A 23,241-nucleotide genomic window follows, 5' to 3' on the forward strand; every position below is an offset into this window, starting at 1 on the left:
CAATTGTCCCCCCTGCCTAAATGGAAGCCCCGGCCCTGATCTCCGGGCGCAGGAGACTGGGGGCCTACCGAGGAATCCCCCGCCTCCCCGGTGGGCCAGTCCGTACCTGGCGTCTGATATGCGGCAGCTGGCGGACACATCCGATTTTCAGAGATTGTTTAGAAAGCGGTCATTGTCGCGTTACTTTCATATAAAAATATAGGGCTCCAAGGCAAGATGAACTCCCCTAGGGGGAGAAGGAGACTCCATAAGAATGCAAGAGAAGACAAGTTCAATTATACAATAATCTCTGCTGCCACTAGAGGGCGCTAACTGCATAGACATATAGAGGCCACTAAGAGCTGTTTAAAGGGAACCTGCCACCGGGATTTTGTGTATAGAGCTGAGGACATGGGCTGCTAGATGGCCACTAGCACATCCACAATACCCAGTCCCTATAGCTCTGTGTGCTTTTATTGTGTAAGAAAAAAATATTTGATACATATGCAAATTTTTAACCTGATATGAATCCTGTCTCTGACTCATCTCACGTACAGGACTCATCTCAGGGTAATTTGCATATGTATCAAATCATTTTTTTTATACAATAAAAGCACACAGAGCTATGGGGACTGGGTATTGCGGATGTGCTAGCGGCCATCTAGCAACCCATGTCCTCAGCTCTATACACAAAGTGCCGGTGACAGGTTCCCTTTAAATCCAAATCCCTCTGACTTGAGCTCCCCCTAGTGGTGACAGCGGGCAGAATCTATATGAAGGTCATCAGGAAAGAAGGGGATTCGGAACTGCACACCGGAAAATGTCATCTCTGATTCCTCTAGAAAATGTAGATGAAATAGAATAACACTTTTATAAAACTCAATGATGCATTTCAGAAGAATTTTATGGCGGCCCAGTCTAAGGCCACTTTCACACTAGCAGCAGCCTTCTCCGGCGGGTGACTCCGGCCCTGTTGACTATAATGGGGTCGGCCGGAGTTCCGGCGGGAGCACAGAAAACATGCCGAGAAGCGGCCGGAATAAAACTACAACATGTAGTAGTTTTATTCGTAGTTTTATTCCGGCCGCCTCTCGGCATGTATGCTGTGCTCCCGCCGGAACTCCGGCCGACCCCATTAAAGTCAATGGAGCCGAAGGGGACCTCCGGAGGCACGCGTGCACTAGCGGCAGCACGGATTCGGCAGGCTGTTTACCCACTGGAAAAGCCTCCTGGAGAAGGCTGCCGCTAGGCACAAGAGCCAATCTGGGCCCTTTAACCCCTATAGGCCCCTTTCACACAAGCAAGTTTTCCACGCGGGTGCAATGCGTGAGGTGAACGCATTGCACCCGCACTGAATCTGGACCCTATTCACTTTAATGGGGCTGTGCACATGAGCGGTCACTTTCACGCATCAATTGTGCGTTGCGTGAAAATTGCAAGCATCCGCAAGCAAGTGCAGATGCGGTGCGATTTTCACGCACGGTTGCTAGGAGACTATCAGGATGGGGACCCGATCTTTATTATTTTCCCTTATAACATGGTTATAAGGGAAAATAATAGCATTCTGACTACAGAATGCTTAATAAATTAGGGATGGAGGGGGTTAAAAAAATAAATAATAAATTAAACTTACCTCATCCACTTGGCTCGTCTTCATTCTTCTTCTTTGAGGACCTGGGAGGAAAAGGATCTTTAGTGATGTCACTGCGCTCATCACATGGTCCATCACCATGGTGATGGGCCATGTGATGGACCATGTGATGAGCGCAGTGACATAACCAAAGGTGCTTTTACTCCCAGGTCCTCAAAGAAGAAGAATGAAGACGAGCCAAGTGGATGAGGTAAGTTTAATTTATTATTATTATTTTTTAACCCTTCCAGCCCTATTGTACTATGCAGTCTGTATTCAGAATGCTATTATTTTCCCTTATAACCATGTTATAATGGAAAATAATAACATTTACACAACACCGATCTCAAACCCGAACTTCTGTGAAGAAGTCCGGACTCGGGTCTGGGTACCAAACATGCCGATATTTCTCACACGCGTGCAAAACGCATTAAAACGCTTTGTACTCGCAGGGAAAAATCGCACATTTTCCTGCACATGTGACAGAGGCCTTAGATGTCACGGTCAATAGCAACTGCTGCATCTAAGTGGCTACAGAGGGAGCTGCCTCCCATCAGCGCTCCACAAATTAAACTGCTGGGTTTCGATGTCTTGGCATGGCGGCCTAGGGCCTAATGAAGGTCCAGGCCGGCCTGCAGTGTAAACAAAGAAAAGTGACGGGTCATGGCAGGCGGCGAGGCAAAAACATTTTCAAAAAATCCTCCATGTTTGGAATCGCTGTAAAGGCGCTGACCCAGAGAATAACCGTATCATGTGACCTGTGCTTTAAAAGGAACAACGCAAAATGCATCACGTAAAAAGTGAATGGCGGGATTGATGTTTTTTTCCCATCCCTCCAGAAAGAGTTAATAAAACTTAATAATTTACGAATAACAGTCAGGAATAGGCGCTGGAAGCCGTACATCACTGTCTGGGGTGGATGGATAGAGAGATATAATAGATAGATAGATATGAGATAGATAGATATGAGATAGATAGATGATAGATAGATAGATAGGAGATAGATAGATAGTGAGATAGATAGATAGATAGATAGATAGATATAATAGATAGATTAGGGGGATGTCAGTCAGTTATGATGCGGTTTCCTGTGGCAGTGGTCTGGACGTGGGCAGAATACAGATTACCTGGGTTAACCCCTCCCTGACTGAGGCCCCCCCCAGGCTCTTCCTGTCCCCTTGTCCTCAGGACACTGCCGGACTGTTCTGTCACAGGGACAGGATATGAGCCTCTGGGTTCGATCTTCAGCCAAATAAATCCGTGTCTCTTAACCCCTGCACTGCCAGCGCCCCGCACATAGCCCACCCATTGAGCCGTGGGTAATTTATCGCATTAGGACATATTCACACCCGGCAGATTTGTTGCTGAAATTCTGCGACTCAAGTTCAGTTTCTTCCATCTGACTTCGGTTGATTTGGCGACAAGGACACGGATTTCAGAGACAAATCTGCTGCGTGTGAATTCTCCCTCCCTTATCTGATGCTGGGAAAGCTGAGTGACAACCAATATGGCCGCCATATCCGCTCCTGCATATGCCACCCAGCTTTTCCAGGCTCTTGATGGGACATTTTGCCTAGTTATGAGTCTGTAGAGAATCCCGAATGTGGGACTCCATGACTATGTAGACAGGGCAGCACTGTGGAAGCCATCAGTGTGTCAGTCTACACTGCAGTTCTGGCATTATATTCAGGAGCTAGGAAGCACAGGGTGCACTGCTGTTGGTACTGCCCATATATGGTATAGCTGCAGTGCTGAATATGGTACTGAATGGGTGAACCACCTGTGCCCATACGCTGTGATACTGAATGGGTTAACCACCTGTGCCCATACGCTGTGATACTGAATGGGTTAAGCATTGGTACCCATTTGCTGTGGTACTGAATGGGTTAACCACCTGTGCCCATAGGCCTTCATACTGAATGGGTTAAGCACCTGTGCCCATAGGCAGTGGTACTGAATAGGTTAACCACCTGTGGTATTGAAGGGGTTAACCACCTCTGCTCATAGGCTGTGGTACTAAAGGGGTTAAGCACCTGTGCCCATACGCTGTGGTACTGAATGGGTTAAGCATCGGTACCCATTTGCTGTGGTACTGAATGAGTTAAGCATCGGTACCCATTTGCTGTGGTACTGAATGGGTTAAGCACCTGTGCCCATAGGCGGTGGTAATGAATGGGCTAACCACCTCTGATCATAGGCCGTGGTACTGAAGGAGTTAACGACCTGTGGTACTAAAGGGGTTAACCACCTGTGCCCATAGGTTGTGGCACTGAAGGGGTTAAGCACCTGTGTCCACAAGCTGTGGTACTGAATGGGTTAAGCACCTGTGCCCACAGGCTGTGGCAGTAAAGACGCCCAGTACCTGGCTGCGCACACAGGCGAACCGTCTGCGGTGACTAAGAGGTTAATCCTTCATTCCTGGAATTTTTGGAATCCAGAACCTTGAGGTCGGACTGTACCAAATGACAGACAGGTCTGCTGGGGGAGGGAGGATCGAGGACAACCTCTGTGGTGAATGGTTTGATCTTGACGCCAGGGCTCCCCCGGGTTGGACGTGCAGTTGGTGTGTTCCTCTGGAAGCTCCTGGGTGAGCGGAGAGTGCAGGTTGGTACCTGCGGCCGGAGAGGTGAGTGCGTCTTGTGCCCGGTCATGTGACCGCCGTGTGCCCGGTCCTGTGCGCCCCCCCGGCTGCCTGACACCGTGTCTGTGACGTGGGACCGGGCGGATGTTTACAATGTGTCATGTATGTTATATGTAACCGTCTGGCGTCTTGTATGTGATGTGCCCGGTGTGTCATGTATGTGCTGTGTATCGGGCTTCTGATGTGTATGTAGTGGTGTGTGTTCTATGTGTGTAATGCTGTGTATTATGTGTGTGGTTTATGTTCTATGTATGTAATGCTGTGTATGTTTATCTGTATGTTGTATATATGTAATGTTCTGTATGTGTCATGTTTTCTATACACTGTGCTATAACACGTATGTGTGCGCTGATATCCTATGTACATGCTTGCTTCCCATGTTTTGTGACCCTATATACTGTGGATACATGTGTACTATGTCTGTATACATGTATGTGCTGGTATGACCGGCCGCACAGTTTGGGCAGTTCCTTTGGGGTGCATGGCGCCATATACGTGTACTGCGCAGATATTGGGGTTGTCAGTGACCCGGGTGCGGTACACCCACCGCCTGCCCCGCAGCACGGCTAGACGGCACCTCCGCCATTGGTAAGCTGCCACCTCGCCATCTGCCTGCCGCCAGACTGTTTACGCTTGTTTCCAGCGCTCCCAGCATATGGGGCGTCTGTCATGTACTTGTGACGATCCCTGCGGGTCAGACAGCACCCCCGTATACCGCAGTCCGCCATGCCCCCCAACACTTAATACCGCCTTGCCGGGCGGCCGACCCAGCTTTTCCAGGGCCTTGAAGGGCCAATATATACTTTTTACTGTCAGAAAGGGCAGCCTGTGTCCTGGCGGCCATATTGGTTGTCAGTATTTAACATACAGGAAATAATAAAAATAATTGATGTCACCGCCTCCGGGGCTGAATATAATTTTCAGGAATTTGGGTGAGGTGCAGGTGACGAGAGAACATGGGGGGGCGCAGGCGGACGGGTTGTGCAGGCCCCGCCATACACCCTATTTGGGGCGATCATTTTGGCCCTCCTGTGAATTCCATGGTCAGCCAATCCCGGATATGGTCGCTGTGACGGGTACCAGAGGTTGTCACCCTTGTTTTCCTGAAAGCTGGGTGACAAGGCTTGCTGTATAAACTGCCACCCAGCTTTCCCAGAAACCGATAAACCTAAGAAAAGTGCGGACGAGGGTGACGGGCCTTTAAAAAGCAGCATTGCAGGAGCTAAAATAGTAGGTACTGAAAGTGCATTTCAGGGTGGCTGTATACACTTTCTGATGTACCGTTCCTTTAATTAAAGGAGCACTCTGCCCATGTCTTGCATGGGCCTAAGGGGGCGGGGCACGATGCAATCCTGTAAACTATACCAAAGAGAGAATCCTTGTCATGCCCCGCCCCTTCAGATCCTGCGCTGGCCTTAAGACAGAGCATCCCTTTAAGGAGTATTTCCACCATTGCATTACCCTCGTGGGGTGTTCGGGTCAGCACCGCGCAGATGCCCACCGTGGGAAATGGCGGCGTCTTGGGGTCGGAGATTAACGCTGAGGGATTATGTCACAGATTGCAGCATGTGGTGTAACACGCCAGAGCGGTGCGGTCACGCGTGAAAGACTAACGTGTGAGGAGCAAGTTATGACGGGGCTGCCATGACGATGGGCGCTTAATGGGGTATCTACACCTTTAAAACACATCTATGAGGTCGCTAGGATGGTGGGGGCAGAGCATAACACAAGAGACAGTCTTTGTCATGCTCCTCCCCCCTTCTTTTAAAGGGGCCAATAGGAATACAGTAATGGTCTTAAGTGGTAAATGTGGACTTCCCCTTTAAAAAAAAAATTATCCTGGAAAAGTCTGACCTACCTGTGTGTAAAGATGGCGGTTCAGACACGCATTTCCCCCCCCCCCCCCCCACCCCGACTGAGAGAACAATGCTCCGTCTGTCAGGAACCGAAACGATTGCCACATCCTTGGCTGCCGCTCCTTCCCAGACTCTCAGGAGGCGGCAAGACTGGACCTATCATGGAGATTTCCAGGTTGTCACCCAGCTTTCCCGGGGTCGGAAATCTGCCTGGCGATACAACGATTTGCCTCTGTCATTTCCGGGCGGATTTGCACTTCTGGACTCTAGGAAAGACGGGTGACAACCCCTGCGGGAGCTGAAATGGCGGCCATGTTAGAAAAAGCTGGTTATCGGCCACAGGAGGGGGCAGGGTGCAGTGACAGGAGGTCCCGAAATCCCTGCCCCCTGCTGAGGACTCCCTAGTAACATTTCCATACCCAGGTGTGAATAACGCCACCGGCTGTGGCCCTTTAAGGGTTTCCATTCACTTCAATTTTGTGAACAGGCCCCTATTGACATGCGCAAGCTATAGATACCAGCCATTGAATTGTCAGCTATAGAAAGTGGGGGCGGCCATTTTGAGAATGTCTAGTGGGTCTTTCCCAGTCAGACGTAGCCGGCCGCTACTGGGCGAAAAACAAGGAGAAGGCAGTGGCCAATGTAGGAAGTGACCGTTGCCCATGGCAACTAATCACAGCGCCACTTGGGGCAGGAAGCTGTCTGTGTTGCCCTTAGTGACCAATCACAGCGCTGCTTGCATGTTTCATGAGCAGGGTGCAGAATGATAGCTGTGCTGTGATTGGTTAATACTGACGCTGCTTTTCTCCACGTCATGGGCCGGCACTGGGCCACACAGGGGTTATTGCTGTCCTGTGTCCCCGCCCTCCTGGGGGTCAGAACATTAGGATTCAGTGAGGACAGGAAGCGGTCATGTATGTAGCATGGGAGCTGGAGCGTCTGCGGGTGAGTCAGTGCTGGGAGTGTGCCCTCACCTGCCGGGTGCACTGCTGCCTTCTGCCCTCACTTGTATTGAGCAATAGCCGGGCGGATTTATAGACACTTCCTTATGGGCCGGATATTAACCAGGAGAACCGGCTGCACAGCTGGTGTATCTAAGCTTGTCATGTGTGATACGGCGATTGTGATGCTAGTGTATCTAATCCTGTCATCTGTGGTACTGTCTGAGCTGGTGTATCTACATAGGTCGTGTGTGATACTGCATGCTGAGCTCGCGTATCTAAGCCTGTTATGTGTGATATTGCACGCTGAGCTTGCGTATCTAAGCCTGTTATGTGTGATACTGCATGCTGAGCGGGTGTATCTAAGCTTGTCATGTGTGATACTGTGATTGTGAACCTGCCTTGTGTGATGCTAGTGTATCTAATCCTGTCATCTGTGGTACTGTCTGATGAGCTCACGTATCTAAGCCTGTGATGCGTGATACTGCCTGCTGAGCGGGTGTATCTGAACCTATTACGTTTGATACTGTCTCTGTATCTAAGACTATCATGTGTGGTAGTGTTTGGTGACCTGGAGCTTCTAAGTCGATGCGTTATACTGTCTGATGTGTTGGTGTATCTAAGCTTATGAGTGATACTGTCTGATGAGCGTGTGTATTAAAGCCTGTTATGTGTGATACTGACTTCAAAGCCAGTGTATCTAAGCCTATGGTGTGTGACGGTATAAAATGACTGCAGAGCTGGTGTAACGTAGCCTGTCATATGTGATACTATCTGCTGATCCCATGTATCTAAGCCTATCATATGGATACTGTCATAGAAGTTGGTGTATCTAAGCCTATCCTGTAATACTGTCTGTTGATATGATGTATCTAAGCCTGTCATGTGTGATACAGCTTCAGAACCACACAGCACTAGAATGGTGCAGTGCAATGGCTTCAGGTCACAGGAAGTGGTGCATTTCTGGGCGACCCTGTCACACCTGATGATGTCATCATTACCTGTACTACCCGGGATGTAGCAGTGATGACATCAGATAGCGGCGGAGAATGACACGACTGTGAGCCAGAGGGTTACGTATCTATCGCCTAGACTGGTATCGCTGTGAAATCTACAGGCCCAGCGCCCGACTCCTGGCGCCCGCCTAGAGATTGCCCGGGCTCCTGGCACCCGCCCAGGGATGTCTGTCCATAGAGACACAGGTGCAATTTACATTTAAAGGGCTCCAGGGTCGTCAGTTAGAAAATGGTTCTACAACCGGGAGCGGGCTGGCCTGTGAGCTGTCAGTCTTGTGTCTTTAAATAATACCGTACCCGTCAGTCCGGATCTGATCCTACCAGGAAAACCGCAGATCTACCGCTATAGTAATGTCAATAAAGTCTAGTCCCTCTACGGCTGTCAGCGGGGTTGTCAGGGGCCCGGCGCTGTGCGGCTGCCCTAGGTGTGTCCGCTCGATCACCAGGCGGGGAGTGTGATTATTATAAGCGTATAATTGCCGCTCTGATGACATCATCGCAGTGGCCACAGCCTGTTATTTATACTCTGAAAACTATTTGCCCCCCTCCTCCGCTGCGGTGACCTGCCCTGGTGAATCACCGGGCGACTCCGTACAACCCGTCCTTCAGATAACTTTACTGTATGTTACGTAAGGCGCCGGGCACCGCACGTACATGTGAACTGGCGCAGTGACGACTGCAACCAAGGGCATCTGTTGAGATTGTGCCGCCACCTGTTCACCTTGCCCCTAGGACAACCCTTACGGGAGCCATAAGGGTGGTCATATCCAATAGAATAGTAAATAAAGATGTAGCAGAGCTGAGTTTGTCATTGCGCTTAATTTGATGCCAGTTATAGACACCTTCTGATATTGCACTGCTGTGTCACCTGCTCGGCTCTGCAGTGCTGACTGACTCGGCTCTGCTTGGTCACCCACAGTATTACTGCGTTACGGCCATCTATTTAAATTTTTTTAAAGTGCCACCTCTTATTGATGGGTCTTCTCTGTCTTGATTTCAGATTTGGGGCGGCGTTGCGAGGTGAATGGCCGTCTGCTGGGCCCCAAACGGTAAGAAAAGGGAATATGGCCGCCCAAGGGGGGGGGGGGGGGGGATAAACGGTGGTTCGGCAGCTGGGCAGGTGCCCATTCACACTGCCGCTAAAATCGGAGGTCCGTTTCTGGGAAAGCTGGGTGCCAGCCATTAGGGCTGCCTGGGCCTGATTTAAAGGGACAAGGCTAAATGACATGTGACCGTAATGGAACAACCCCTTTAAGAGACCACAGCATCCCCCTTCACTGCACAACGGCCGCCCAACCACCTACCGTACAGGCATCACTCAGGCCTCTTTCACGCGAACGTGGCCATATTGCAGACCTGCAATATACGGGGCGCCGTTCCGTGTGCATTCAGCATCACGGTGGCGGACCCATTCACTTGAATGGGTCCGGAGATGCGGAACGGAAGCACTACGGAGTGCTTCTGTGGGGTTTCATCCCTTACTTCCATTCCGCAAAAAGATAGGACATGTCCTATCTTTTTGCGGAACGGGCGGATCGCGGACCCATTAAAGTGAATGGGTCCGCGATCCGCTGCGGCTGCCCCACGGTCGGTGTTTGTGCATTGCGGCCCGCAGCACGGCCACGAGGCGCACACATTTGTGTGCAAGAGGCCTTAAAGGGAGTGTGGAGCTTGCAATGCCCTGCACAGCCAAGTGGCCGTGAGCGCTGCTCTGAAGGCGCAGGAGCTGTACACCAGAGCTGTGTCCCCCTCCATTCACAGGATCGCTGGGGGTCCCAGAGTTCGGGCCCCTACAACTATAAAGCAATGCCGTATCCTAATTTTATACGCCATCTTTTAAAGGGGTTGTCTAGGACTGCTTTTTTATTTTATTTTATTTTACACAAAACAGCGCCACCCCTGTGCACAGGTTGTGTCTATCGCCGCTCAGCTCCATTGGAGTCAGACCGACCTGCAATACTGCACACAACCTGTGGACAGGGGTGGCACTCATTTAGTAAGAAAGTAGCCATGTTTTTCTAATGCTCAACAACCCCTTTAAATTAAAGGGGTTGTCCAGGATTAGATACAACACGGCTGTTTTCTTTCAGAAACAGCGCCACCCATGGTTACAGGTTGTGTGCACAATTGCAGGTTGGAGCTGAGCGGCAACACCAGACACAACCTGTGCACAGGGGTGGCGATGTTTTTAGCGGAAAGCAGCCATGTTTTTCTTACCTGTGACCACCCCTTTAAATTTATTTGTAGTGCAATTTGAGGAGAGCGCATTCTGCAGGTAGCGGCGCGGACAATGGTCTGTATTGTGTTAATGAGTGACAGGCATGTTGTCAAACCTCCTGTATGAGATCAGAGGCTCAGGACCCGCAGATCCCGGGTGACGCCGGCGACGTACACAATCCCCGGCTTGTTACACAGGATTACGTGTTTGTTTGCAGTGACAGGGATGCCGACCGCTCGGTGATTCAGCTGTGACCTTTGGCATGGTAACACCGGGGGAGAGGAAGCTGCACGGCCCCTGGCACAGAGGATGCCCATCGACCTCAGTCAGAGAAAGGAAATCTACCTTTGTTGCCCATAGCAACCAATCACAGCACAGCTTTCATTTTACCACAGCCAGATCTGAAATGAAAGCTGCTCTGTGATTGGTTGCTAGGGGCAACAAAGGCAGCCTTCCTCTCCCAGCAGGCTCTTTTCACTTCAGTGGAGAATGTGCATGCTGGGAGTTGTAGTTGTAGACTCCTGGTCTACCTAGGCAGTCTTATTAGTCACTATATGGCAGTTTTATTAATGCCTTGTATGGTGGTATATGTACAATGTATGGCCCTGTTACCTATGCACACTATGGCAGTATCCTAGTGCCTTGTATGGTGGTATTTGTACATTGTATGGCACTGTTACCTAGGCTCTATATGGCAGTATTACTAGTGACTTGTATGGTGGTATTTGTACATTGTATGGCCCTGTTACCTTTGCACTCTATGGCAGTATTACTAGTGCCCTGTATGGTGGTATTTGTACATTGTATGGCCCTGTTACCTTTGCACACTATGGCAGTATTACTAGTGCCCTGTATGGTGGTATTTGTACACTGTATGGCCCTGTTACTGAGGCATTATATGGCAGTATTACTAGTGCTTTGTATGGTGGTATTTGTACACTGTATGGCCCTGTTACTGAGGCATTATATGGCAGTATTACTGGTGGTATTTGTACACTGTATGGCACTGTTACTGAGGCATTATATGGCAGTATTACTAGTGCTTTGTATGGTGGTATTTGTACACTGTATGGCCCTGTTACTGAGGCATTATATGGCAGTATTACTGGTGGTATTTGTACACTGTATGGCACTGTTACTGAGGCATTATATGGCAGTATTACTAGAGCTTTGTATGGTGGTATTTGGGCACTGTATGGCACTGTTACTTGGGCACTATATGACAGTATTACTAGTACACTGTATGGCACATCGGATTTTAAGGTTGGATTTGCATGGTCCGGACGCCGCTCTTATCTGTGAAGCAGATGTCCTTGGAGTTGGTGTTTTCGTTCCTTTGACATCAGGCATTTGGTGTCTGGGGGGGGGGGGGGGGGTCCTTTCAGAAGTTTATTGGTGCTGGAACTTTTCCTCCCCCCTCCCCCATCAATCTCCTTTCATTCCTCATTTCTATTGACATGGCAGAAGCCAGCTCTGCAGGGGAGAGCACGGTGCGGGGGTTGAGGGTGGTCTATAGTACGGTTGTATATAGATTATGTATATGTGTGTACTATATGCGGCGCTGTAGTTCCCCTTCCTCTGACCGCTCTCTTATCTCTCCAGGCTTCCCTCAGCGCTGGTAGGAGCTCCAGAACAAATATGGAGGTGAAAGGTCCCTGCAGCATCGCCACGTCAGGTAAAGTGCACTATATGGGGGTATAAACTATATGTCCATTTACACCCGCCATTGATCTGCTCTGTGGTTGACGACCCCCCCCCCCCCCCCCCGTCTGGTATCCACTGTCCTGTATCAGCCATGTTTGAGTCCAGTATGGCCGCCAAACGCAGCTGATCGGGCTCTCTGTGTGCTAAGGCCGAGTATGGAGGGAATCTCGAAAAACCGCCCCTCAGTGCACATACTGCCTTTCTATATACAATCCATAGCCCCAGGCCTCGAAGCTGAGATAATGCCCCCCCCCCCCCCCCCTCCAGGGATATACTACATCTGTGGGTGCAGCTGGACCCGATTAACGGCTCCCCCAAAGTTGTCACACCCCAGATTTCTGCTTTTCCTCTGTATGGAGCTATATACCCGCCTGTATACCGCACCCCTGCTGCTCCACACACGGGGAGTGCAGGAATTCCATGCTGCCAGCTGTTGTGCTGCTCTCAGATTGTTATCGGCATCTGGGGGTTGTGAGTGAGGACGTGAACAAGTCACCGCAAGTGTGAGCACCGCTCACTACATGCCGATTTAGCTTGGAGGGCGTATTAGGGTGGGTGAGTAGGTGCCTCGTATTAGGAGGGGTGCACCGTCTAGGAGTAGTGCCGCCCACTCGGCAATATTTATAGCCGTCCCCATTATGTTTAGGGGGCTATATGGCAGTATTATTATTGCCTTCTATTTGGGAACTGTAAAGTTCTGTTATCTTGAGGCTATATGGTAATATTATTAGTTCATTCTATGGTAGTATTTGGGCACTATATGGTAGTTACTTAAGGAAGTATTTGGCAGTATTATTAATGTCCTGTATGGTGGTGTCTGGGCACTGTATGGTACTGTTACTTAGGCAGTATATGGCAGTATTATTAGTGCCCTGTATGGTGGTGTCTGGGCACTGTATGGTACTGTTACTTAGACAGTATATGGCAGTATTATTAATGTCTTATATGGTGGGGGCACAGGCACTACCATTGCCAGTTTTCCTTATATTCACTGTGATGGCGGGATCCTGTGAGATGTCTATAACCAGGGTGATTGTGACTCCTCGTGTGATCTATATGACCATATATCTCCGCAGGTGGTGCCCTGCTGGACGCCTCCTCTAAGCAGAGAGCCCACCTGATCTCCGACCTGTCAGAGAAGCAGCGAGACCTCCAGGAGTCGCTGAGACAGAAAGTCAATGAGCTGCGGCGGCTGTGCCTGCAGGAGGCGGTGAGTACTGGGGCCCCTCTAAGTAATGGGTCACTTAATGGTGTGGGGGGCGGTGAGTACTGGGGCCCTCTGTAAGTAATAGGTCACATACAGGTGTAGGAGGCGGTGAGTACCAGAGCCCCTCTGTAAGTAATGGGTCACTTACTGGTGTGGGGGGGCGGTCAGTACCAGGCCCCTCTGTAAGTAATAGGTCACATACAGGTGTAGGAGGCGGTGAGTACCAGGGCCCCTCTGTAAGTAATGGGTCACTTACTGGTGTGGGGGGCGGTGAGTACCAGGCCCCTCTGTAAGTAAAGGGTCACTTACTGGTGTGGGGGGCGGTCAGTACCAGGCCCCTCTGTAAGTAATGGGTCACTTACTGGTGTGGAGGGGGGGGGGGGGGCGTGCTCCTGTGCACACAGGAAACGCAAAAGATGATACCTGTCACAAAAGCCTCCAAACTTCCAGTTCACACGCTGCCTACTGGGGGGAGGGAGGTGACGATCGTCCTGGGGGTATTTGTCACTCCCAGCAGCGGCCGGCCGTCACTTTCGGAGCCCTGCAGCTGTTACATGCACATATGGGGGTCCCGGGGGCAGGGATTTGTCCGGACTTCCTGTCTGGCAGAAAATGGCTGATAACAGGGAGCAATAGAGAACATTCACTGGAGATAAGATAACAGGCTTACTGTCCCTTTTAAAGGTCTCAGTGGGACCGGCTGACCATCTAATGTGTATGGGGGGTCTTCTCCAGTGTTAGGGGTGGGGGGAATGAGGCTGTTGGATTTCAACATGCCCAATCCATTGGTTCTCAGGGCAGATAAGCCATCGGCAGAGGTGTCTGACTGCTACTTTCTCCCCTCTCCCCTGCAGAACACACGCATGCATGGCCGACCTGTGCATGCATGTGTACAAAGAGGCCGGGAGGGATAGGCATGGGCCAAATGCTGTCTAAAGGGTATTGTCTTCTTAAGGTTAACAGCTCTCTATCCTGACTCCCCAATACACATGCATACTGGGCTGGGCTGAGCATGCATGTGTTGCCAATAAGGAGAGGGGAGAAAACTGCTGTCAGACACCTCTGGCTGTGGCTTATCTTCCAGGAGAACAAATTGTTAAAATCCAGCAGCAGAATCCTTCCTCCGACTCTGTCAGGGAAAAGCCGGGAGACCCCATACACATAGATGGCCGGCAGGTGAGGCTGACATCGCAGCCGCAGAGCGGTTGTCAGGTAGCAGTGACGCACTGACACAGCATGGCGGCTTATCCCTGTGTGCACCCAGCCATGATCCCTGCCCCCGCTGCCGTGACATAGGGCTGCCTGTGTGCACAGTCCCCTATGGCTCTCCTAATCCAGTACTGACCTGTTCCCTATTATTCTCCTCTTTAGGAACTGACGGGGCAGGTCCCCCCGGAGTACCCCTTGGAGTATGGCGAGAGACCCCCAATCGTGACAAAGAGACAGAGGGCATTTCGAGTGAGCGCATCCACTGTAACCAGAGCAGAGGTGAGTAGATGCAGGGTCTACAAGACGTCAGGTGAGAGAGGCTTGATCAGTGGGGGTCTAACCGATGGGCCCCCCCCCCCCACCAGAACAGGAGACCACGATCCTCTAACTAGATGCCCCTGCTGCTCTATACAAAGCCCATAGCACCATTGAAAACCAAGCAACTAACTGTGCTCCAGCTACTGGTACATTAAAGGGGTTTTCCAAGGTCCTGATATTGACGGCCTGTCCTCAGGACCCCTTGGTGGGGGTCCGACAGCCGCCACTCCCTCCGATCAGCTGTTTGAAGAGGTTGCGACGCACCATTGAAAGCTGCGGTCCCTTCCTAGTCCAGTGATGTCATAGGACACGTGGCCTTTGCGCAGCTCAGTCCCGTTCAAGTGAATGCTCATGGGGTGCAATACCAAGCACAGCCACTAAACGATGGACGGCGCTGTGCATCCTCAAACAGCAGAGCAGCGGGGGTCTCTGGTGTCGGACCCCCTGCCGCTCTGATATTGATGACTTATCAGGAGGATAAATTATCAATATTTGACACCTATAAAACCCCCTTAATACCGCTACGGTGATTCCTCATGCCTAGGATTGTGTGTGTGTGTGTGTGTGTGTGTGTGTGTGTGTGTGTGTTTTCTCCTCTCCACCAGAGAGCCAAATCCAGCTGTTGCTTGCAGCAGGAAGAGCAGAGATCTCAGACTGACAGTGAAACTCTTGCTGCATCTGAATGAACATGGCTTGCTTCCAATCACGTCAGGTGCTCGTTTAGGGTCCCGCAGCCCGTCCTTGGTAGAAAACGCTGTGGATGACCTTGAGGCTCACTCCTAATCACGTTGTTGTTCGTCCTCCTCGGATCTGGAGTATTATAGACCAGTTGGCCGATATTACAATTTTTTTTTTTTTTGTAAATTATAATAGATAATGAAGGATTGAGATTCATGACTGCCACCTACTGGCTGATCGTGGAATTGCAGCTGTGACAGTATATAGGTTACAACAAGCCCTGGGTGTGGTCTCCAGCATGTTCCTGTTGTGAAACTACAACTCCTAGTATGCTCTGACAGCCGCCTTGGTCTGCACTGCATCCTCGCAGTACAAATGGGGATATATATATTTATTATATTATATTGTTTTTATATTTTTTTGCAGGAGGTACAGCTGGAGCGGTTGGAGAGGGACTTCTCTCTGCAGCTGCAGATGGCAGAGGCGGCCCGGAAGCTGAGTTTGGCAGCTGAGCAGAGTGCGGAGCTGACATTGGAGCAGCGCAGGAAGCGGCGGCTTGTGTATCTGGATGCACTGCGTAGACTGCAGGAATTAGAGGAGCAGAGTAACAACCTGCGCAGGAAGCTGGGCTTGAGACCCACGCACAGAGTGCCACACAGTCTCCTGGGTAAGTGGGCGCCGCACTTATCTCTGGTGGTCTCACACTACTAAGGTCACGTCCTATGATGGTTTGTTCTCTTTCTGTTGCAGATGAGGCGTACCAATCAGAATGCAGCTCGTTGTCGGAGAGCGCCAGCCACGGTGAGACCATTACTGACTTGTTGAGGACGTTACGGGACGTTGTGGAGAAGGTGTAAGTAACTCCTGCGCTCTTCTCCTGCAGATGACGTTCTGTCGTCCGGAATGCGTCCGTCTCCCCCGCGACTGTCTGAACATTCCCGGGCTGTCTCCAGTAGTCCAGAGAGAAGGGTTGGATGGAAGGCGTCGCCTGTAGAGCTGTACTGTGAGGTCCACAACCGGCGTAACTCCATGGCCAGTGCAGCAAGGTGAGAGCGTTGGGCTAGGACGGTCGGCCTGAGGTGCAATCGGGTGAGAAGGCCAGGGGGGCTGCTCCGAGGCTTTAATCAGAGGATCCAGCATATGGTCAAGATAGGCCGTCAGTCAGCCGTTATCTCACGCCTGTCAATTGGCAAAACAAACCAGTCACGTCGCTACACATGTCCATGTGGTTGTTTTTGGTACTGCAGCTCAACCCTATTTTAGCTATTGGATGAGCGCAGTGCTGTGTTGGTTACGGCAGTAAAAGGGTTCACGGTTGGAGATACCAGGGGTCGGGCCCTCCACAATCAGACATTGAAAATCCACGTTAAAGGGGTTATCCAGGAAATAATATTGATGACCTCCTCAGGAAAGGTCATCGATATCATATTGGCGGTGGTCCGACACCTGGGATCCCTGCTGATCAGCTGTTAGAAGATCACCTCTTCCTAGGCCATGTTCTGTTAACGTACATCGGTCACGTGGCCTAGGAGCAGCTCAGCCCCATTGAAGTGAATGGGTGCAGTACCACACACGGCCACTATACAATGGAGGGTGCTGTGCTTGCTAAGCTGCTGGGAGCCCTAAGCGTTGGCTCCCAGCGGGGGTGCCAGAACTCGGACCCCCGCTGATGTGATAATAATGACCTTTTCTGAGGATAGGTCTTTGTTGCCATTTGCTGGATAACTCCTTTAAATGATGGCAGGACCAGAGGAGTAGAATGGAGGTGGACGGTGCAGATGCTTGGCTGTAGGCTACACTCACTTCCATTTAGGGCTGATGCACACGACCATATGAATGGGTCCGTAATTTTGCATTTATTTCAATGGGGCCGCGAAAGATGCGGACAAATTTGTTGCTCCATTTCGTGGCCCCACAAAGAAGATAGAAAAGGCATTTCTATAACGGGCGGCCCGTTCCGATCTGCAAATTGTGGAACGCACACGGCAGCATCCGCGTTTTGTCAACCGCAAAACACGGCGCAGTTATGTGAATGAGCTCATATACTGTATAATCCTGCCCAGTCAGTGATCGCAAATCCTGCTTTATATACAGCAGTGGTTTTGTTTCATTGATGGCTTTTTATTTTTCCCACCCACAGTCCCAGTCGGTCGTTTCCTCGGAGTCTGTCCAGTCTAGAGGGCCGGAGTGTCCCCGCTACCCCCATACTGAGTCGGAACGCCTGCAGCAGTTCTGCTATAAGGTAGGTTTAAGAATTAGGCGGAATACACACGGCCGTGGCATCCTGCTATTGGCCGAAACTGCCGATTTTTGTCAGGACTGACTCACCGTGGCGCCAATGGTGAATTTCAACATGCCCGATCCTTTGTTCTCAAATAAGATAAGCTGCTGTCAGACAAGTCTGGCAGTGTCTTATTGCCCAAACCGTGCATGCATGTGTACGGGGAAGGGCTCCGCTGGCAACTATGGCCAGGTTAAGTCTCACATTGCCCACCTCTTGCTGTCATACTAATTGCCGATCCTTCACCTTCCAGGTCAGACGGCTCCGGATTATCTCAGAGACAATGGACTGGTAGTCAGGACTCTCAGGTGGGCTTCCCCAGCGATCGCCCCAACGTCCATTCGGCACGGAGTCGGCGCAGCAACAGCTCAGAAGCTTTAATCGAGAGACCCCCTCCTACAGAGACCCAGGGAAAACCTTCCTTCAAAAGTTCTGAAGCCCTCAGCGAGCGCCCACAGCCTGGCACAGTGCCCTCTCACCACCAGCAACGAGGGGCGAGATCTCCAGACCCCCGGACACCTAACTCCAATCCTCGGCTTCCTTACGAAGACATCCTGCTGGATTATTACATGGAACGGCAGCAGCAGCAGCAGCGAGGGTGGGTGGAACCTGATGGTCACTGGTGGGTGGAACCTGAGGTTCCGTGGTGGGCAGATCCTGACGGCAGCAGCAGCCATTACTCGCGACGGGATGGCTATTATGATGGGTATCCAGGAAGTCCAGCATTACGGAGCCGCGCTGAAACGCAGCAGCGCAGGAATGTTTCCCGCAACAAGTCGTGTGGCCCCCATTTGACTGATACTTCCCATTTCCAGCAACCTTGGCACACCGACTGCTTCCAACCACGCCCTACTCCTCAGGTTTCCCATCCGGGCCCACGTTCTCGGAGCCAACCACGGGCTCCGCCACCCGAGACGATGGAGAGGCATGTGCATAAAGCTTTGGCTCTGGAGGGACTACGGGACTGGTATCTTCGCAATTCAGCAGCCCCTGCTGGCGTGCAAAGGGGCCCTATCCCTCCTCACATGCAATATCAGAGATACTATCGCCCCGGGTACAACGATGGACACTATCAGGCTGGATCCCCCCTTCCACACTCCATCAGTTTCACTGGGGCCCCAATGCATGGCAGGTATGAAATTCTCTACTAGAAGCCACCGCCGAGTTCAGATCCTCTCTGGTCCGTTCCGCTCCGCTCTGGCGTTAGTTTTATTACACTACAGCTTCTGTGATATTATAACCTTCACTTTTTTCTGTCCAGGCCAAACGCGTTTCACATATAATGTTATGCAGAGGTCTTTATATTAAAGGGGCTCTCCAGTATTACAGCTTCCGGCCTCGCGTCTGCAGTAAGCTAATATTTCTGTCTGGTAGGGCGTCAGCTCTCTATTCTCTTTGGAGGTACTAGTATCAAGCTGACAGCTCAGGGACGTGTCCTTTCTGCTGCAGCTCTCTCTCTCCTTCTCACAGCTCAGGAGGCAGTTGAAGGATGGAACTGAGCATGTGCAGCCTTCTGAGTGAGCAGGACAAAGAAATAAAAACTAAAAAAAAAACAGCAGGTGGCGCTATACAGATAGATTTTATTGCATAGCTCACTGGCTATACAAAATTTTTAATTGCATGCAATTACAAAAGTACTGAGATCCAGGTGCTGGTTTGAAACTGCAGAATATTTTTCGTGGGACAAACCCTTTAAGCTGTAATACTGGAGGATATTGAGGATTAAGCAGTGTTGCCCATAGCATCCAATCACAACATCTACATTGTATCTCCATCTTTGAACGCCATTGTATATTTATTTTACTTATTGATCCTGAGTTACATCCTGTATTATACTCCAGAGCTGCACTCACTATTCTGCTGGTGCAGTCACTGTGTACATACATTACATTACTTATCCTGTACTGATCCTGAGTTACATCCTGTATTATACTCCAGAGCTGCACTCACTATTCTGCTGGTGCAGTCACTGTGTACATACATTACTTATCCTGTACTGATCCTGAGTTACATCCTGTATTATACTCCAGAGCTGCACTCACTATTCTGCTGGTGCAGTCACTGTGTACATACATTACATTACTTATCCTGTACTGATCCTGAGTTACATCCTGTATTATACTCCAGAGCTGCACTCACTATTCTGCTGGTGCAGTCACTGTGTACATACATTACTTATCCAGTACTGATCCTGAGTTACATCCTGTATTATACTCCAGAGCTGCACTCACTATTCTGCTGGTGCAGTCACTGTGTACATACATTACTTATCCTGTACTGATCCTGAGTTACATCCTGTATTATACTCCAGAGCTGCACTCACTATTCTGCTGGTGGAGTCACTGTGTACATACATTACTTATCCTGTACTGATCCTGAGTTACATCCTGTATTATACTCCAGAGCTGCACTCACTATTCTGCTGGTGCAGTCACTGTGTACATACATTACTTATCCTGTACTGATCCTGAGTTACATCCTGTATTATACTCCAGAGCTGCACTCACTATTCTGCTGGTGCAGTCACTGTGTACATACATTACATTACTTATCCTGTACTGATCCTGAGTTACATCCTGTATTATACTCCAGAGCTGCACTCACTATTCTGCTGGTGCAGTCACTGTGTACATACATTACTTATCCAGTACTGATCCTGAGTTACATCCTGTATTATACTCCAGAGCTGCACTCACTATTCTGCTGGTGCAGTCACTGTGTACATACATTACTTATCCTGTACTGATCCTGAGTTACATCCTGTATTATACTCCAGAGCTGCACTCACTATTCTGCTGGTGGAGTCACTGTGTACATACATTACTTATCCTGTACTGATCCTGAGTTACATCCTGTATTATACTCCAGAGCTGCACTCACTATTCTGCTGGTGCAGTCACTGTGTACATACATTACTTATCCTGTACTGATCTTGAGTTACATTCTGTATCCTACTCCAGAGCTGCACTCACTATTCTGCTGGTGCAGTCACTGTGTACATACATTACTTATCCTGTACTGATCCTGAGTTACATCCTGTATTATACTCCAGAGCTGCACTCACTATTCTGCTGGTGCAGTCACTGTGTACAATGGTGTGTGAAGATGGACATGTGGATCAATTGGGACTTTTTATTATTATTGTTGTTTATTGAGACTTTAGTGCTAGGACCCGGTCATCGTGCCCTATGGCGCTGTGACTGCATCTGTCGCCACTTTAAGGCAGACTGGAAAATGATAGCGGCACACTGGTTGCTATTGGACCCTGCCCCCCCCCCTGTACTGACGGCACAGGGGGGACGCTCCTCACCCTGACATTATATCTGAAACCTCTCTTTTTGTGCTAGAATTGCTTTGTGTTTTTGTACCTTGCAAAGTGTGGCCCCGCCGCGTCCTCCGGCCGTCCAGGGACCTGCCCAGGATACAGACCTTATTATCCCCTGTGCTTCATAACCATGAACCGCCAAGTGAGCGCTCTGTCTGTGGGAAAGCTGGGCGACAACCAAGATGGCCGCCATTATAACCTACTGTATACCGTTTGCGCCCAGGTCCGTCTCTGCTCCCATGCTGTAGTCACCCAGCTTTCCAAGGCTCCTATATACCTTATCCTACCGCTCTATGTCCTGGTATGCGATTTACTATCCAAGACTATGCTCCGGTTGGTCGCTAAGCCTGTGGCAGCAGTACTGGCGGCCATATTGGTCATCACTAGCGGTAGGAGACGGCCAGCGTGGGGCTACACTTTGCATTCTCAGTAGATTTGAGCCGCTTTGTAATTTTCTAATGCCTTGTTTCTGCTTCCCCCCCCCCCCCCCTTTTCTTTCCTGTCCTCCATCTTGCTCCCCCCTCCGCCATATCGCACCTCCACCCATCGCATATTCCCACGGCACACACAAACTTTAACCCCCCCCCCTTCTTCTATCTTCTTGCTTTTCCGCCAAAACGCTCCTCATTCCAACGCAATGCACCCCCAATGATGCCACGCCACACACACGACACCCCTCCCCCACCCCATCTATCACTGGCTGCTTCACCAGACACTTTACAGAGTACGTTGACGAAGAATTGTACAACCAGTCGACCGCGCTGAACCGGACGCAAGGACAGCGGTCGACGGAGGGCACGCCGCCCGGGACTTTAGTCTGACACTGGAACCCCGATCCTGCAAGGGATGCACCCGCACGAAGACCGATCTTCCAAGGGAGAGAACCCCCAAAATCCTCCACCGACGGTTCTGCAGCAATGAACCAGCGTGAGTGGAGCAGGACGCGGAAGGATCCGCGGCGGATCCAGAGGCTCCGATGTCCGTCCTTGCCTCTTGTGCAATAAGTACCCCCTCGAATTTGCGCAGAGAGAGAGATTCGTTTTGCTGCAGGGGGACTGTTCCGTATTTTTTCGCCAAGTATGACGTGCCTCCCTGGCGGGGGTTGTATTATCTATAGGACGGTTCTATGTCTCGCTCGGCTATTACGTGTTCTGTACAGTCGCCGGCGTCCCTCTCCCGCAGTGAAGAAAGATTTCCCTACGGACACTTTAATGAAGCCGCCGCTTATCTCGCTAGGAGCCATGACCTTCAAGAGGATGTAGCAGAGCTCAGCGGGTGACTACTTGCTACCACAGCGCTCCCAGACCCTCCCTACTGTATATCTGGCTATTGCTGTCTTCACGCTGAATCTTAGAAGAAGAGACACTGGAGAGAGATGACGGGGCGGGCGGAGGTCTCGCCCCGGGGTGGACGGGGGGCCGAGCTGGACTCGCTGCCTCCGATCAGTTTGGATCATCGCAAGAAAAAAATATAAATCGCCGGACGTTGTCATATCTTGTGGTTGCTTTTAACTGTTACTAAGGGTCCATTCACACGTCCGTTTTTTCTTTCCTGATCTGTTCCGTTTTTTCAGGAACAGATCAGGACCAGATCTGGACCCATTCATTTTCAATGGGTCCTGGAAAAAATCGGACAGCACAATGTGTGCTGTCCGTTTCCGTTGTTCCGTTCCGCATGTCCGTTTAAATATAAAACATGTCCTATTCTTGTCCTGAAAAATCGGATCCTGGTACAATACAAAGTCAATGGATCCGCAAAAAACGGATGACATTCGGATGTCATTCCGTATGTCATCCGTTTTTTGCGGATTCCGTTCCTGGAAACACATAACAAATTTTTTTTTTTTTTTTTTTTTTTTTTTCAAAGAAATCCAAACAACTTTATTTGATTATTGAAATGTATACATGTTCCCGTTTTTTGCGGATCCGCAAAAAACGGATGACATACGGAAACATTTTCAGGAACAACGGATCCGCAAAAAACGGACCGTTTTTCAGGATGAAAAAAAACAGGACGTGTGAATGGACCCTTACACTGAGTTGTGACTGGATAACACTGTGCAATATGTACAAAGCGGACATTTTGTCGGGTCCGTGGGGGCGGGACCTTAATTTGTTATTGGTTGGGACGATTTAACAATAAATGATGAAATGGAAAAAATATATATGTAATTTGTCATCTTCACCTATAGAAATGTCAGGTCACAGGAGCAGTCTTAAAGGGGATGTCCAGCATTCA

General features: G+C 50.1%; 1 protein-coding gene across 4 annotated transcripts; it reads left to right on the top strand.

Moving 5' to 3' along the window:
- The first annotated feature begins 4,113 nt into the window (after positions 1-4,113).
- LOC122929088 (coiled-coil domain-containing protein 120-like) lies at positions 4,114-22,634 on the top strand. 4 transcript variants are annotated; one of them, XM_044282544.1, is made up of 11 exons: positions 4,114-4,235; positions 9,064-9,112; positions 11,884-11,956; positions 13,062-13,195; positions 14,564-14,680; positions 15,824-16,064; positions 16,148-16,198; positions 16,281-16,443; positions 17,538-17,639; positions 17,932-18,810; positions 21,716-22,634. In XM_044282544.1, the coding sequence occupies exons 3-11, from the start codon at positions 11,920-11,922 to the stop codon at positions 21,822-21,824; spliced, it is 1,833 nt and encodes a 610-aa protein (XP_044138479.1). In that variant the 5' UTR covers positions 4,114-4,235; positions 9,064-9,112; positions 11,884-11,919; the 3' UTR covers positions 21,825-22,634. The 4 variants fall into 4 exon arrangements, with proteins under 4 accessions (XP_044138479.1, XP_044138482.1, XP_044138480.1 ...); XM_044282545.1 differs by lacking the exon at positions 4,114-4,235 and adding an exon at positions 4,333-4,352; XM_044282546.1 differs by lacking the exon at positions 4,114-4,235 and adding an exon at positions 7,033-7,051.
- Positions 22,635-23,241: the final 607 nt, after the last annotated feature.

This window comes from Bufo gargarizans, chromosome 2, assembly GCF_014858855.1.
Source record: "Bufo gargarizans isolate SCDJY-AF-19 chromosome 2, ASM1485885v1, whole genome shotgun sequence".
Lineage (NCBI taxonomy): Eukaryota > Metazoa > Chordata > Amphibia > Anura > Bufonidae > Bufo > Bufo gargarizans.

Bases quoted from the DNA above. Each gene is read 5' to 3' on its own strand.
- LOC122929088 (XM_044282544.1), top strand. From the start codon at position 11,920: ATGGAGGTGAAAGGTCCCTGCAGCATCGCCACGTCAG. The intron at 16,065-16,147 runs GTAAGTGGGCGC...TTTCTGTTGCAG, and splicing joins AGTGCCACACAGTCTCCTGG to ATGAGGCGTACCAATCAGAA. The intron at 16,444-17,537 runs GTGAGAGCGTTG...TCCCACCCACAG, and splicing joins TCCATGGCCAGTGCAGCAAG to TCCCAGTCGGTCGTTTCCTC.